The sequence below is a fragment of the Suncus etruscus genome, chromosome 6 (assembly GCF_024139225.1).
Source record: "Suncus etruscus isolate mSunEtr1 chromosome 6, mSunEtr1.pri.cur, whole genome shotgun sequence".
NCBI classification, from domain to species: Eukaryota; Metazoa; Chordata; class Mammalia; order Eulipotyphla; family Soricidae; genus Suncus; species Suncus etruscus.
In genome coordinates, this window is record NC_064853.1 from 79,881,281 (window position 1) to 79,899,448 (window position 18,168).

General features: G+C 35.8%; 1 protein-coding gene across 1 annotated transcript; it reads left to right on the top strand.

The window, feature by feature from the left end:
* The first annotated feature begins 307 nt into the window (after positions 1 to 307).
* On the top strand, positions 308 to 17,022 carry LOC126011810 (casein kinase I-like). The gene is made up of 2 exons (XM_049775593.1): positions 308 to 472; positions 16,375 to 17,022. The coding sequence occupies exons 1-2, from the start codon at positions 308 to 310 to the stop codon at positions 17,020 to 17,022; spliced, it is 813 nt and encodes a 270-aa protein (XP_049631550.1).
* The last annotated feature ends 1,146 nt before the right edge of the window (positions 17,023 to 18,168 follow it).

An 18,168-nucleotide genomic window follows, 5' to 3' on the forward strand; every position in this document is an offset into this window, starting at 1 on the left:
AAAGTACAAAGCCCCAGACTTGCTCTTCTACATTTCCAGCTAGAGAAGACTGTATGTGTCAACAGTGATGAGTTGTGATGGGGTGCTGCTTTAATAGGAACTTCTGGGCACATGTGTCATAACAGTAGCACTGAACACACTCCAGGGAGGAAAAGGAGCAGAGAGGTCAATGTATGGAAATGCCCAGGGGAATGTGTCAGCTCATAAGTCTTTAGAACCTCCTGCCATGAAAAACAGCGCAGCTGGCAAATGTCCGAACCCTAAGCTTTTTCTGTCTCCTTGTTTTGTCCTCACATAAAAAGCTGTAATGGAATCTATTCCTGCTAGGCCTCAAAGACAAACCGTTAATAAGCAGCCCCGGGCCTACAGGTATTTGAGAAGTAATGCTGTATATCTACATCCGGTGGTATTTCATGTTACAGAAGACCAGTCTGGCCTGCTTTTAGACTTGATTCTTTGCTTCTGGTATCAGGTGTGTTGTCCTGTCCCCATTAGCATGTCATTAGTACCATTAATGAAAATCCGGTTTTACACACTGAAAAGTGATCTGAAGCAGTCTAGGGTGATGCTATAAAGGTTACCCCTGCTGTGAACAGGAGTCCTGGGCACACCTGCAGTTTTCACAGGGCTTTTAAAAAGTTCTCCCCGCCTGAAAGGAAGTCCGTGCAGCAAATATTAACAGTATAATAAATAGTGCAAATTACTCCATTTCGTGGTTGTAAAAATTGTCCTCTATTTGTATAAAACCTATGCATTCTATAATGAAGGAACAAAATATTAAGGTATTATACCTTGAGAAAATTGGCCATTAACTCTAAGAATTGGATATATGTCAATAATTGTAAATAATACTTTGTGACATTTTTCGAAAGCCAAAGAAATACAAGTTATTTATTCATTTAATCATCCGTTTAGTAATCAACTCAAGTACAAGTGTTAAGACATCTGTTTATACTCTATTATCATAAAAAATAGAACTGTTAATTTTAACTTCAAGGCTCTGTATAGAATTTCTCTGTAAAATAAAAAAGTTGAAAGGCAAAAAAAATGGTAATGTAATGACAAGGAAATTGTACTGAAATATAAAAAGGAGAGCTGGCCACTGCCCATTAGTGTGCAAAAAATAATTTTCAAAAGCTGTACCACTTCTATAACAGCATTTTAGCAAAAGGAAACTGTCACCATGAAGAATGGAGAAATAAATGTCGTGTAAATGACACAAAGATAGTGCAACTATAACTGTTCTCATTCCATAATAAGTGGCATCATCAAAGGACAAAAGCCAAGGAAAAAAAATATCAAGTCATTGAACTCATGACTTAACAAACTTGGTAACATAAGTTTGCAAAAATAACTTAAAAGAATTGCTGATACTACTGAAATTTTTATCATCTACAACCTCATACAAAGCCTGAGTATTTCATTTATATGAGTCTATAGCATTATTTCTAGGTCTGCACCATTACTGCTTGTCATGGAAGGGTTCTTAGACAAATATTTAAATGCAAGAGCTCATTTCACATGTTATTTATGGTTAGAATAATAACCTAGACATATCAAAGACTGGCTGATTAAATAAAATATTATTTATTAACAATTTGATGATTGTTATATTTTATCTCTCGAAGTTATTATTAAATAAAAATTATTCTAATTATAACTTTGTCAGATTATTAGGGAATTGAAAGATGACTGGCAATTAATATTTTATATTAATTAATGAAACATTTGAAATTAATTCTATTGCTACAGAAAAAGCTCCACATAACAGAGAATAGGTCATACCTTAAGAAAGAAAAATCAAATGAATCACAAAGGAAAGTTCATCTTTTGATCCCTCATGCAATATTTCAAGACATGGTCTAAGAGATTATTTTACATACAGTCACCAAGTTATTAACTGCTTCCAAGGAGATGAGATGCCCTTTGAAAGTCAGTAAACTTTAAAAATAAAAGTGACTCTGAATTATTAGGTTATTCCTAAAGAAGCCTGTTTGTTTTCACATGGATCCAGTTTCATATCTGTATTAATTATTTTTATTAATATCTTTATTTAAACATCTTAATTACAAATATGATTGTAGTTGGGTTTCAGTCACGTAAAGAATACCCCCCTTCATCAGTGCAACATTCCACATCACCAGTGTCCCAAAACTCCCTCCTCCCCACCCCAACCCCACATGTACTTTAGACAGGCTTTCTACTTTCCTCATTCATTCACTTTGTTATAATAGTTCTCAATGTAGTTATTTCTCTAACTATACTCACCATCTTTGTGGTGACTTTCATGTCGTAAGCAGGACTTTCCAGCCTCTTCACTTTTGTCTCTGAGAATTATTGCAAGAATGTCTTTTATTTTTCTTAAAACACATAGATGAGTGAGACTATTCTACATCTATCTCTCTCAGTCTAACTTATTTTACTCATAATAATAGATTCCTTGTACATCCATGTATAGGAAAATTTCATGACTTCATCTCTCCTGATGGCTACATAATATCCCATTGTGTATATGTACCAGTTTCTTTAGCCATTCATTTGTTAGAGGGCATCTTGATTGTTTCCAGAGTCTGGTTATTATACATAGAGCTGCAATGAATATAGGTGTGAGGAAGGGATTTTTGTGTTATATTTTTGTGTTCCTAGGGTATATCCCTAGGAGTAGTATAGCTGGATCATATGGGAGCTCAATTTCCATGTTTGGAGGAATCTCCTTATCGCTTTCCATAAAGGTTGGACTAGACGGCATCACCAGCAGTGAATAAGAATTCCTTTCTCTCCACAACCCTAACAGCACTGCTTGTTCTCATTCTTTGTGATGTGCTCCAATTATCTGTGGCATGAGATGGTACCTCATAGTAGTTTTGATTTGCATCTCCCTGAGGATTAGTGATGTAAAGCATTTTTCATGTGCTTTTTGGCCATTTGTATTTGTTCTTTGACAAAGTGTCTATGCATGTCTTCTCCCATTTTTTGATAAAATTAGATGTTTTTTTTCTTTTAAAGTTCTGTCAGTGCCTTGTATATTTTGGATATTAGCTCCCTATATGATGGGTATTGGGTGAATAGTTTCTCCCACTCAGTGGGTGGCTCTTGTTTCCTGGGCACTATTTTCTTTGAGGTGCAGAAGCTTCTCAGATTAATGTATTCCCATCTGTTTATCTCTGCTTCCTCTTGTTTGGAGAGTACTGTTTCCTCCTTAAAGAAGCCTTTAGTCACAAAGTTAAAGTGTGTTTTACCTAAGTGTTGTTCTATATAACTTATGGTTTCAGGTCTGATATCAAGGTCTTTAATCCATTTGGATATTACCTTAGTAAATGGTGTTAGCTGAGGGTCTGAGTTCGCTTTTTGGCAAGTGGCTAACCAGTTGTGCCAACACCACTTGTTGAAGAGGCTTTCCCTGCTCCATTTAGAATTTCTTGCTCCTTTATCAAAAATTAGGTAATTGTATGTCTGGGGAACATTCTCTGAATACTCAATCCTATTCCACTGATCTGAGGGTCTGTCTTTGTTCCAATACCATGCTGTTTTGATTACTATTGATTTGTAATACAGTTTAAAATTGGGGAAAGTAATGTTCCCATATTGCTTTCCCCAGGATTGCTTTAACTATTCATGGGTGTTTATTGTTCCAAATGAATTTCAGAAGTGTTTGATCCACTTCTTTGAAGAAAGTCATGGGTATCTTTAGAGGGATGGCATTAAATCTGTACAATGCTTTTGGGGAGTATTGCCATTTTAATTATGTTAATCTAGCCAATCCTTGAGCAGGGTATGTGTTTCCATTTCCACATGTCCTCTTTTATTTCTTGGAGCAGGTTTTATAGTTGTTGTTGTTGTTGTTGTTGTTGTTTTCTTTTTTTGTATAGGTCCTTCACGTCTTTGGTCAATTTGACTCCAAGATATTTGAGTTTGTGTGGCACTAAAGTGAATTGGGTTGTTTTCTTCAGCCAGAAGCCAAGCTCATGTGGGAGGTCGGGACTCGAACCGCGGTTTGTCTGGGGTAAGCTGCATGAGAGAGCAGTCGCCGTATCCGTTACACTACACTCAGTCTCTTGGGGTTGTTTTCTTAATGTCTATTTCTTCCCTATCATAATTGGTGTATAAAACCCCATTGATTTTATGTGTTAATTTTGAAGTCTGCCACATTGCTATATGAACCTATTTTTCCTAGAAGCTTTTTGGTAGACTCTTTAAGGTTTTCTAAGTAGAGTATCATGTCATCTACAAACAGTGAGAGCTTGACTTCTTTCTTTCCTATCTGGATTCTCTTGATATCTTTTTCTTGCCTAATAACTATAGCAAGTACTTCCAGTACTATGTTGAAGAGGAGTTGTGAGAGAGGACAGCCTTGATTTGTAGCAGAATTAAAAAAAAAAAAAGGCTTTTAGTTTTTCTCCATTGAGGATTACATTTGCCATTGGCTTGTGGTAGATGGCCTTAATTAGATTGAGAAAGGTTTCTTTCATTCCCATCTTGCTGAGTTTTTTTTTTATCAAGAATGCATTTTGGACCTTATCAAATGCATTCTCTGCATCTATTGATATGATCATATGATTTTTATTTTTCTTCTTGTTGATGTTGTGTATTAAGTTGATAGATTTACAGATGATAAACTATCCTTGCATTCCTGGGATGAAACCTACTTGATCATAGTGAATGATCTTCTTGATAAACATTAGATCCTATTTGCCAGGATTTTGTTGAGGATCTTTGAATCTGTGTTTATCAGGGATATTGGTTTGTAATTTTCTTTTTTGACAGCATCTCTATCTGGTTTTGGTATCAAGGTGATGTTGGTTTCATAAAAGCTATTTGGAAGTGTTCCCGTTTTTGAATTTTATGAAAGAGCAGGCCACGATTGAAAGTATTTCCTCTTGAAAGGTTTGAAAGATTTCATTAGTGAATCCATTTGGTCCTGGGCTTTTTTGGGTGGCATACAATTGATTACCGTTTTAATGTCCTCAATAGAGATGGGGGTGTTTAGACATGCTATGTCTGCCTTATTCAACCGTGGAAGGTTATAGAGGCCAAGAATTTATCCACTTCTTTCAGGTTTCCATGTTTAGTGGCATAGAGTTTCTCAAAGTAGTCTCTGATTACCCTTGAATTTCTGCAATATATGTAGTGATCTCCCTTTTCATTTCTGATACGAGTTATCAACTTTCTCTTTCTTTCTTTGTGAGTTTTGCCAATAGTCTATCAATCTTGTTTATTTTTTCAAAGAAACAACTTCTGTTTTCATTGACATTTCTGATTGTTTTTTGGGTTTCAACTTTATTGATTTCTGCTCTAAGCTTTATTATTTCCTTCTGTCTCCCTATTTTTGGTTTCTTTTGTTCATCACTTTCTAATTTTATGAGCTGCGTTATTAGAATATTGAGGTATGTCCCTACTTACTGAAGTGTGCTTGCAAAGCTATAAATTTTCCTCTCAGTACCCCTTTTGCTATATCCCATAGGTTCTGATTGTTTGTGTCTTCATTGTCATTTGTTTCTAGAAAAGTTTTGATTTTTTCTCAGACCTACTGGTTGTTCAGTAGTAGGCTGTTTTATTTCCAGTTGTTAAAGATTTTTCTGTTTCTATTTCTAGTTCACATTGAATTTAAAAGCCTGTGGTCAGCGATAATAGTCTGCAAAATTTCTATCCTCCTGAATATATGGATTTATATTTTGTGTGCGAGAATGTGGTCTATCCTGGAGAATGAGCCATGTACATTGGAGAAGGATATGTATCCAGGTTTCTGAGTATGGAGTGTCCTACATATATAGTAGGCCTCTTTCTTCCATTTCTCTTTTCAGGGTAGTATATTTTTGTTGGGTTTCAGTCTGGTTGACCTATCAAGTGTTCACAGGGCCATATTGAGGTCTTCCACAATTATTGTGTGATGATTTGATGTCCTCTTTCAAATTTGTCAATAATTGTATTAGATATTTTGGTGGTCTCTCATTGGGTGCAAATGTATTTAGTATTGCGATTTCTTCCTTGATTAGGACAAAGTGTTCATCTTTGTCCCTTACAACTTTTCTGAGTCTAAAGTTTGTGTCGTCTGATATTAATATGGCCATCCCTCCTTTTATAAGGGTATTTTTTTGGGATGATTTTTCTCCAGCCTTTGATTTTTAGTCTATTTTTGTTCTGACTATTCAGATGTGTTTCTTGTAGGCAGCAGAAGGTTCGATTCATCTTTTTTTTTTTTTTATCTATTTCACCACTCTGTGTATCTTAATTGGTGCAGCTAGTCCATTGACATTGAGGGAGATGAATGTCATGAATTTAATGGGACCTTTGTGTATAAGTTTTATGTGTCTCTTGGTCTGTCTTGTCTTGAAGTAGACTTTTCAGTTTTTTCTATAAGTCTGGTTTTGCATCTGTGAAATTTCTGAGCTGTTGCTTAACCACAAAGCTATGTATCCTTCCTTCAAACCTGAATATGAGTCAGGCTGGGTGCAGTATTCTAGGTGAAACATCCATTTTCTTAAGTCTTGTCACAATATCCCACCACTGTCTTCTGGCCTTGAGAGTTTCTTGTGACATGTCTGCTGCAAATCTTAAGGATGCTCCTTTGAACGTAATTTCCCTTTTTGATCTTGCTGCTTTCAGTATCTATCTATCTATCTATCTATCTATCTATCTATCTATCTATCTATCTATCTATCTATCTGTCTGTCTGTCTGTCTGTCTGTCTGTCTGTCTGTCTGTCTATCTGTTGAATTTGTAATTGTAACTAGGGTGTATCTTGGGGTGTTTTTCTTTGGGTCTCTTTTAGCTGGTACTCTTTGGGCATGCAGGATTTGATTGCATTCAGTATTTAGCTCTGGAAGTTTCTCTGTGATGTCTTTGACTCTTGATTTCTTCCTGGGGATCTCCTTCCTGGGCCTCTGGTACTAAAATGATTTTTATGTTGTTTTTGTTAATTTTATCAAAGTCTTCTATTTTCATCTGTTCCCATTCCTTGAGTACTTTTTTCATTGTCTTACTGTTTGCCTTAAGGTTCTTTTTCAATCTCCTCTGCTGTATGGAGTTATTCTGTATTTCATATTCCAGTTTACTGATTCTGTCCTATGCTGCTGTTACCCTGTTGGAGAGGCTTTTTATTGAGGTGTTCAGTTCAGCTACTGTCTTTTTCAGATCTGTTATTTCAGTTTGGAGTTTTCTGATTTCTATCTTTGTATTCTGTTCCACTAGAGCTATGTTTTCTTTGATTTCTATGAGGATCCTACATGTTTTTATTCTAAATTCCTTACCTGAGAGATTAATAATATGGTTGGCATTTTTTTGGTCATCAGGACTGCCATCATCATTTCATATTTCTGATGTTGGCTTGTGTTTTTTTCCCCATTGTCATGCTTGCTGTGCATTTTTTCCCCTACATTTTATGGTAGAGTTCATTTACTAGAGATGTCCGTGCCCAACCTGCCCCTCAATAGATGAATGGTTAAAGAAACTATGGTACATATACACAGTGGAATATTATGCAGCCATCAGAAAAGATGAAGTCATGAAATTTTCCTATATATGGATGTATATGGAATCTATTATGCTGAGTGAAATAAGTCAGAGGAAGAGAGATAAACACAGAATAGTCTCCCTCATATATGGGTTTTGAGAAAAATGAAAAACATTTGTATAATGATTCTCAGAGACAAAATAGAGGAGGACTGGAGGGTCCAGCTCCTGACATGAAGCTCACCACATGGATCATTTATTGAATATCTTAATATGTTATAAATTCTTGTTTATGTTAAAAAGTTAAGGATCAAATATGGTAGAATTAGGAGAGAAAATAATAGATTGGTGTACAAAGACATGAGAATTAAAGATTATATTTTTATTTTACAAACAATATTCTTTGGATGTTTTATATGTTACAGTGTATTAATGTAAGACACTGAAAATAGGAGAAATGTTACATAGGAATTTTAAGACTATTTTGAATTTTCAAATTTTTTAAATCACAATTTATGCACTGTGGTTATGAAAATGTTCATGTTGGGTTTCAATCAACAAATGTATACCACACTTCACCATTGTAACTTTTTCCCACCACCAATGCACCAATGTTCCCCATTTCCCTCCTCCCATATAACTAAGCTCACCATGCATTGTGGTAAGCTTCATATCATGGGCTAGTCCTTCTGGCCAGGCTCTCTATTTTCTCTAAATATTATTACTATATTGCTTTTTCATTTTTCTTAAATCCCACAGATGAGTGAGACTAATCTTTGTCTCTCTCTCTTCCTCTGATTCTTTTCACTCAGGATGATAGTCTCCATGTTTATCATTGTATAGGCAAATTTTATTTTCCTAACAACTGCTTTGTATTCCATTATGTAGAAGTATCACAATTACTTTAACCACTTAACGGTTGTCAGGAATCTGAGTTGTTTCCAGATTCTGGCTATTGTAAACAGTGCTGCAATGAACATAGGAATATAGGAGACATTGTGTATTGTGTTTTTATTTTCATATGTTATATCCCTAGTAGTGGAATAGCTGGATCACATGGGAGCTCAATTTCCATTTTTTGAAGAATATCCATATTGTTTATCATAAAGGCTGAACTAGATAGCATTGTAGCAGTGAATGAGAGTTCCTCTCTCCCCACATCCCAACTAGCACGATTGTTCTTGTTTCCTGTAATGTATACTAATGTCTATGGCATGAGATGATATTTCATTGCTATTTTGATTTCTATCTCCCTTGAATGATTGTCCTTCAACCTTTTATTTGGAGTCTATGTTTGTTCTGCCCATTCAGATGTGTTTCTTCTAGCCAGCAAAATGTTGGATTAATTTTTTGATCTATTTAACCATTCTGTGTCTCTTTTATGTTGCACTTAGTCTATTGATGTACAGATAATTGTAATGGAATTTAGTGTCATCTTTTCATAGAAGTTTGGTGTGTCTTTTGGTCAGTCTTGTCTTAAATAACACTTTTTAGTTCATCCTTTAAAGCTGGTTTTGAATCTGTAAAGTTACTCAGCTGCTGTATGAAGTTGTGTATTCTTCATTTAAATCTGAATGTGAGTCTGCCTGGGTTCAGTACTCTTGGCATTCATTTCATGAGTTTTCTTACTAAATTCCACCTCATCCTTGGGCCTTGAAGGTTCCTTGTGACATATCTGCTGTAAGTTTTAGGGATATTCCTTCTAATGTAATTTCCTTTTTCTATCTTGCTGCTTTTAGTATTCCATAACTATCTTTGTGATTCAACATTGTTAAGATCTGTCATGGTGTGCTTTTTTGGGGGCTCTCTTTTTGCTGGTACTCCTTGGGCATGCAAGATTTGATTGTAACCACTCTTTAGCTTTGCAAGTTTCTCTACACAGTTGTTCTTGACTATTCATTCTTCATGGGGTTTTTCTTCCTGGGTCTCAGGGACTCCAGTGATTTCTATGTTGTTTCTGTTGAGTTTATCAAAGATTTCTATTTTTTTCATATTTTGAGAACTTTTTTTATTGCCTGATTATTAGTTTTGATGCCCTTTTCCTACCTTTTCTGTTTGTTGTTGAGTTATTATTCATCTCATCTTCCAATTTACCTATTATGTCTTCATCTGTTGTTACTCTGTTGGAGAGGCTTTTCAGTGAGTTTTTCATTTTGCCTACCAAGTTTTTCAGTCCTATTTTATCAGTTTCATTTTTTTTATTACTACTCTGATATTGTCTTGATTCTTAGTTGAGGTATATTCAGGTCATTCCATATAAACTTTGAGTTCTATGAACATCCTCCATATCTATTCTCTAAAGTCATTGTGTGAGAGGCTAAATAGTTGCTTGGTACTCTTGGGTCATCAGAGCTACCATCTTCATTCTCTAAGCATGAGGGAGGGCTGCATTGTTTCCCTGTCATCAGGATTGCAGTGTGGTATGTTTTACATCCTGTGCTAACATCCATTGACTAGGAGGACTATGTCCATTCACTGGTAGGCACCAAGTTTTCTTCTGAGAGCCAGTATAGTGGCTGCTGCCCACTTCTGCTGTCACCAGGAATCAGGGTCTGCCCCTCTGTGTCTTTCTCATGTGTTGTCATGCTTTTTCATTTCTTTTTTTAAATTATAACTTTATTTAACACCGTGATTCCAAACATAATTGTAGTTGGGTTTCAGTCATAAAAAGAACACCCCCTTTCACCAGTGCAAACTTCCCATCACCAATCATTTCTTAAGCATAAAATTACTTTAATTCCTAGCATCCCATATGTTCCCTGAGCACTACCAGGAGTAATTCCTGAGCATGGAACCAGGAGTAAACTCTGAGCAGTGAAGGATGTGGCCCTCAAACAAACAAACAAACAAAAAAAACATTTAAAATATAAAGTTTATAAGCCTCTTTTTTTTTTTAGTGGGAAAGAGTTTTTTCTCACATTAGCAGGTAAGCAGGTTAGCCACGGTTAATTTTGTTTAGGTTCATGTCTGTAAATTGGCTGGTAGATCTGTAGTATAATACTAATAATGGAAGAGAAAGACAAGTAATTCAAATGACTATAAGCTACAGAAGACCATAAATTTTCATGGTAATCTTCAGCAAGAACAACTGATATGAAGGATTTATACTACTAGTCAGCAAAATAGTAAGTTATTAAAAATTATGATATATCTACTTACCTTATAATATTCACAGTTTCTTATGAAATATTAGATCTAACTATAAAACATAAATTAATAAAAATTTCAGAAGACACACTTTCAAGCATATTTTGGCAAGCATTAATATAAATAACTGAATATATGTTATTAAATAGAATCCAGAAACATTAAAATGATGACTGTGGTTTAGGATGTAGTGTTGTGAAGTCATATTTTCATTTACTTCTGTATCATTAAAATTAAAAATGTTTATAATTTTAAAGATTTTAAGTCATATTAATGTTATCATTTAGCATATATTTAATTTTTTAAATTATTATTTAATGCCCAACACATAAAAGGTATTTTCTGGACTTCACTGTGGCATGATAGCAGAATTAGTTTTAGGAAAATTTATAATTATTTAATTAAATTGTGAACAATTAATAATTTAAAATGTGGAATTTTATATGCTTCATTCATGTTCTTTTTTATAGTTGCTGAATAACTTTTCGTTATTTGAGAAATAGCATTTGGTACTAGCCTATAACACAGGCCCCTCAGTTAAAAGGCTTTAGTGCTCTGAGCCTACAATGACATTTCCCATGTTCTCAAAATGCTGATGTCAACAAATTACTGTAATTTTTTCATTTCTTTAGATAATGCCAATTTCGTAGAAGAAACAACTGCCTAGCTCACTTTAGCAACCACAATGGGACATTTTATGAGTATAATGAAGGTTACAGAGTAAAAGACTCAATACTAGTAAATCTTTGTTCAGAAGGGACCAGACTGCCAAACATCTGAGATGAGAGCGTTACTGTAGTTGATTTGTAGATTAGTGAAGAATAAAACTGTTCTTTTATTTTTCTCCCTATATAAGCGGCTCTAATTTTTGCTGCTATACTGGTATTTTCACTGACTCAACATCATATAAAGACATGCATGTTAAAATTAAAAAAAATAAGAAAAAAAGGCAGAAGAGGGAAGCCTGGGAAGGTTCAGTTACTAATGTGTCCTAAAATATGAAGCTGGAAGTGCTGTACCTGATCTCGAACACTAGGTATGATCCTAGAAGCTCTGTTTGCTTTTTCATGTTTGCTTTAATATATGTGATCTTGGTGCTGCTGTAGTAATTTCTAGTCACATTGCAACCAGATGTGTGTGATCACAACTTAAAAGGATGGACCTTGGAAAGCACTTCAATGAAAAATATGTGTAAGTGCCATAGAAGGGAATGCGATACTTCTTGAGGACAATTAAAGATCACTATAAGATTCATTTGTGTAAGAACCACACTTAAAAACTAACACTATTGTGTGCAAGCATCACATCTAAAGGAATGCTACACCTGCCTAGCACCACAACCAAGCATGTATGAATCCAAGTCACTGAAAATATTAACAACAAAGGCAAAGGAAATGGAGTTAGTCTCTTTTAAAAAGAATACCTGGGATCTTACTCTCATCTCATGCCTCCTCATCTTTGACAAACTCATCTTTAGATCAACCAAATATCTGACCTGTCTCCTTGCTGCTTCCTAAACTAGAAAGACCTTTTAATGTGCAGACTGATCCCCACCTCCACAACTAGAAAGAAGTAAAAACATAAGGTATAACTGATGATTCATAATATTATCCTTGTCTGTTTCATGCAAAGGGCAGATTTTTATCTCTTTTCCATAGTCCTGTCAAAACACCTCTCACTGTTATGCCCCTTCCAATAGAGAGCATTCTAAATAGTACAATTTTTCCATGTCTGTTTTAGATATCCACACAAAAAATCATAATATTTACAGTATTGATCTATGTACACGTTCAGTAAAATGCTTCAGTTAATTAAGGTTAGTAGAAACAGAAAGTTGTACCTCATTACAAAGACTTTATACTCTAGTTTTAAAAAATTGATAAAAAAATTTAAAAAAAAATTAGCTAACTTGAAAGTTGGTGGTAAGGGCCAGAGAGACTACAATGTGTAAAGTTTTTGTTTTGCTTGTTGTCAACTCTGGTAAACCAAGCACCCCATAAAGTCCCCTAAGACCACAGGAGTGATTTCTGAACTCAGAGCCAGAAGCCATGAACAACACAGGGTGTGGACCCCAAACACACACACACACACACACACACACACACACACACACACACACACACACACACACATACAATACTAAAGTAAAAAAAATGACATATTCTGACTTATTTGTAGTTATATCTAAAAGAAAGTCTGGGGTTGCATTTACTAGTTCTGACATCTAGAAAATTCACCATTGTTGCTTTGTCTAGCATAGGATTTGTGCTCCCTAGCTTCACTGTAGTTGGTTGGCCATATGACTAATTCTAGCCTGTGAAATGTAAATACAAGTGATGCATGGATCCTTGGTTTCAGGCAGTTTTATTTATTACTGCATAACAAGTTGCACAAATTTAGTGGCTTAACACAACATACATTTATTATCTTATAGCCTCTAAGGGTCACAAGTCTGGGCACAGACCTGGGGCCTCTGTTTCAGAATCTATTAAGGTTGTAGTCAAGATGTCAACTCAACTGAGCAACTATGTGCTTTCAAGTTCATGTAGTTGTTGGCTGAATCTGACTCATGCAAGCTGCCAAACTGGGAGCTTTAACTTCTTTTTTTTTTTTTTTTTTTTTTGGTTTTTGGGCCACACCCTGTGACGCTCAGGGGTTACTCCTGGCTATGCGCTCAGAAGTTGCTCCTGGCTTCTTGGGGGACCATATGGGACGCCGGGGGATCGAACCACGGTCCATCCTAGGCTAGCGCAGGCAAGGCAGGCACCTTACCTCCAGCGCCACCGCCCGGCCCCGAGCTTTAACTTCTTATTGGCCATTGGTCAGAGTCCATCCTGCTGGCTGTGTAGTTCTTTTCATGAGACAAATTACGATATGGCAACTTGCTTCTCAAAACAAACTCTAGAGAGAAACCTAGGAAGATAAGTAAAAAGTCATATATAATAAAAACACATATATACATGATGGAAACCCCTCCATTGTTACCCTATTCTGTTAAACTAAAGTAAAAAATAGCTCTCCAATACTCCAAGGAGGAAACCATTTTGAATTATAAGTTCTATCATTATAAACCATATACTTATAACATTATTTCTAAGTATACATACATATTTCTTCCTTCCTTCCTTCCTTCCTTCCTTCCTTCCTTCCTTCCTTCCTTCCTTCCTTCCTTCCTTCCTTCCTTCCTTCCTTCCTTCCTTCCTTCCTTCCTTCCTTCCTTCCTTCCTTCCTTTCTTTCTTTCTTTAGTTCATTCTTTCTTTTTTCTTTCTTTCTCTCTTTCTTTCTTTCTTTCTTTCTTTCTTTCTTTCTTTCTTTCTTTCTTTCTTTCTTTCTTTCTTTCTTTCTTTCTTTCTTTCTTTTACTCAATGTTTATACAACTGTTTGGTCTTGGTACTCTCTATTATATCTCCCTCAATTTGTTAGGCAAAACAAGATGGTTCAAGTTATGCGGTTCTGTTAGAAGGAAAGAAAAAAATGGCAGGCAAAAATCAAACAAGCAAAAAATGGGAGGAGTCCTTCTAGAAGCAATAAATATAAATTTAAGAGAAGAAAGAGAAAAAGGAATAAAAACATAAGAGCAATACAAAAAAAAAAACAACAAAAAAACCCTGAAAAGCACCACAGCAATAAAGACAACAACCAATCAATAACCACTGTCCCAAGATAAAAACAAAACAAAGCAAAAAAACAAAAGCTATAAAACCAAAAAAAACAAAACAAAACAAAACAAAACCAAGAAACAACCACAATAACAAAAAAAAATAATTTGTGCTTTTTTTGTGGGGGGGGGGAGATTAGGAAGGGAATTTTCTTGGCCTAAAAGATACAGGGTTTCTCCTTCCTTGAAGTATACTGTCATGGGAATAACTACAGGCTCCATACATGTTCTTATTCTCTTCCCCTGGTCTTTTTTGTGATGTCCGGAAATTTTCCACTCAGTCGTGGGTGATAAAATAGGTCCTCTATAACTAGAGATCTTGGTATTTGCATAGGTCATAGGATGGAGCCTAGGATGGAGTCTTTCTTTACAGTTCTAGAAGTTCTGTTCTATCACTGTTGTTTTAATCAGTCTTCTGAATTTGGTGGTCTTAGTTTTTGCACCAATCCTAGAATGAAGCCTAGGATAGAGTCTTTCATTATATTTCCTGAAGTTCTGCTCAAATGCAGTTGTCTCAGTCAGATACCCCATTTTTAACCATTGCATTACCTCATCCAGTTGTTCAAATACTACAGAAAAGTAATATCGCCAGCGACTTACTTTATTTCACATGGTATCTACAGTTCCATCTGTTGAACATCTAGTTCAGGGGTGGCGAACAAGTTCAACACAAAGAGCCAAAATTTTAAACTGTAAGAGTCAAAGAGCCACATCACGCAGTGACCTGCCATAACAGACACTCACACAAAAGCATATAATTTTAACAATAATCTATTAAACACATATTGCATTTTGCCATTTTGAGTGAGGGTAAAAATCCTGTGGTGATGGTGAGGGTGTGCTACGTCCTCCACACTAAGAACTAACGGCAAGATGTGACACAACATGTGACACATGGGTTCCCCTGCTCGCTGGCCCGTGCAGTTGTTTCCTAGGGCTGGGAGATGGAATGATGCAGCTGGGGGTAAGACTACATGCTCGGAGATCTCTCCTCAAAGGTCCCTCCTCAGAAGCAGCATAACAAAATCCAAACTTGGCAAAGAACCATAGTATACAAAATAATGACAAGAGGCAAAGAGCCGCATTCATTTTGTCTGAGAGCCGCCTGCAGCTTGAGAGCCGTGTATTTGCCATCCCTGACCTAGTTTAATTTCATTGTATTGCATACTCCCATGTCCTTTTGAGTAAATACTTTTTGTCTTGGGTCTAGATCCCAAGACAAAAGAATTTTGCCTTCTTAACTTCCTGAAACGTTTGATAACTCAGTGTTTTGTCTAAGAATTTTATAGAATCAAACTAGACCTGAGGATAGAGCAGTACTTGCAAGAAGTATACAGCTGGAAATTTTGGCAAGTGTGCTAAGAACTTCAGGTTCAACAGATTAATCAAAACATATTTAAAGGGGCCGAGAGATAGCATGGAGGTAGGGCATTTGCCTTGCATGCAGAAGGACGGTGGTTCAAATCCCAGCATCCCATATGGTTCCCCAAGCCTGCCAGGAGCAATTTCTGAGCATAGAGCCAGGAGTAACTCCTGAGCACAGCCGAGTGTGACCCCCTTCAAAAAACAAAACAAAAAACAAAAAAACATCTTTAAAAACCAAGTGTCCTCTGGCATTCAGAAAAACTGGAATCAGGCCATCTCTATTAACTATATCAAGGTCTCCAGCACCAGCTTGTATTTTTATTAAGAAGGCTATTTGAATTATTAATCAATATAAGTAAACTGGAAAAATACTGGAAATATGGATACAGAGAGTTACAGTCAGATATGAGAACAGGTCAGGTTTTATCCAATTGAAAAGCAAATTTCAAAACTAACTAATCAACAAATAAACCCAAACAGAAACATTAAAAATAACAGAACCTGATTTCTCCAAAAGTCATGTTACTGATATATGATTTAACTCTGCCATTACTGAAAACCTATTAACTAGGTATAATAGCAGTTATGTATATTTTTAAAGAATATGACTATTATTCTGCATAAATGAAGGACAGATATAATAATAAGAATATCTGTAATCATACTATTTTAAAAAATTGAGCTAAAATTGGTGTTTCTATACTTAGGATTCATGTATGCTACTTTCTCTCATGTTAGCTTTCTCTTATGTTAGCTGAGGAATTTTATACACAGAGACATTAAACCAGATAACTTCCTAATGGGTATTGGGCGTCACTGTAATAAGTTATTCCTTATTGATTTTGGTTTGGCCAAAAAGTACAGAGACAACAGGACAAGGCAACACATACCATACAGAGAAGATAAAAATCTAACTGGCACTGCCCGATATGCTAGCATTAATGCACATCTTGGTATTGAACAAAGTCGCCGAGATGACATGGAATCATTAGGATATGTTTTGATGTATTTTAATAGAACCAGTCTGCCATGGCAAGGACTAAAGGCTGCAACAAAGAAACAAAAGTATGAAAAGATTAGTGAAAAGAAGATGTCCACTCCTGTTGAAGTTTTATGTAAGGGATTTCCTGCAGAATTTGCCATGTACTTAAACTATTGTCGTGGGCTGCGCTTTGAGGAAGCCCCGGATTACATGTATTTGAGGCAGCTATTTCGCATTCTTTTCAGGACCCTAAACCACCAATATGACTACACTTTTGATTGGACAATGTTAAAGCAGAAAGCAGCGCAGCAGGCAGCCTCTTCGAGTGGGCAGGGTCAGCAGGCCCAAACCCCCACAGGCAAGCAAACTGACAAAACCAAGAGTAACATGAAAGGTTTTCAAGATGAAAAGTTGTATTAACTGAGCTAGTGTGTTTTCCCTGGGGTTTCTAAGCATGAATTGAACAGAAGAAGCAGAGCAGATGATTGGAGCAGCATTTGTTTCTCACCCAAATCTAGACGTTTTTTAGTTCATATGTACACTAGCCAGTGGTTGTGGACAACCATTTACTTGGTGTAAAGAACTTAATTTCAGTATGAACTGGCTCTGAACAGCATTGGTGATGCTGTATCCTGAGTTGTAACCGCTGTAATTGTGAATATTAACTGAGATAGTGAAACATGGTGTCCAGTTTTCTATTGCATTTTTTTCAAGTGGAAAAGTTAACTAAATGGTTGACACACAAATTGGAGAAATTGTGCATATGCCAACTCCCCCCACCCCCTTTTTTTTGGAACTACACTGCTTTGAGATCTCATTTCAGAAGAATGGCATGAACAGTCTTCAGCCACAGTTGTGATGGTTGTAAATGCTCACAATTGTGCATTCTTAGGGTCTCTTTCCCTGGGTTTTGCAAGTTGTTCACTTAAAACATTCTAAAAGTGGTTGGCTTCTGGTTTGTAAGCCAGCTGATAGGTAGCAACCAAAGATTCCAGTGTCTGAGCATATGAAAGACTGCCTGCTTACCTGTGCTAGAAATAACAGCATCTAAAATGAAGACTTAAGAAAAACTTAGTGACTACTAGATTATCTTTAGGACTCTGCATTAACTCTGTAATGTTCTTGGTATTTAAACAAAAACATATTTGTCACAGATTTAGTTAACATCTTACAACTGAACATGTATGTATGTTGCTTAGATAAATGTAACCACTGTAAACATCTATATGACCTGGGATTTTGTTTTTATTTTGAAACGGGAGCTCTTTTGTTTACAAGTTCATTAAAAACTAAAAACTGTTTCTGTAAGGAAATGAGATTTTTTAAAAACAAAAATGCCTTGATGACTCACTGAAATCAAAGTTGCCCCACTTTTTTTAATAGAGTAAGCCATTACATAATATCCTTTGCAAAAAACTTTCATTTTAATGTATTAATCTTTTTTCCTTCATTTTTATTTAAAACACTTTGAAGGGGAAAGGCATTCCCCCACTTTTTTTTTTTTAAATAACTTCTGCAGAACTGCATTTGCCTGGTGTTGGTATTGTAATCTCTGCCACAGCAGAC

Excerpts from the sequence above, each read along its gene's own strand:
- LOC126011810 (XM_049775593.1), top strand. The coding sequence starts at position 308 with ATGGAATCTATTCCTGCTAGGCCTCAAAGACAAACCGTTAATAAGCAG. Across the intron at positions 473-16,374 it reads TTCTTTGCTTCTGGTATCAG|CTGAGGAATTTTATACACAG; the intron begins GTGTGTTGTCCT and ends CTCTTATGTTAG.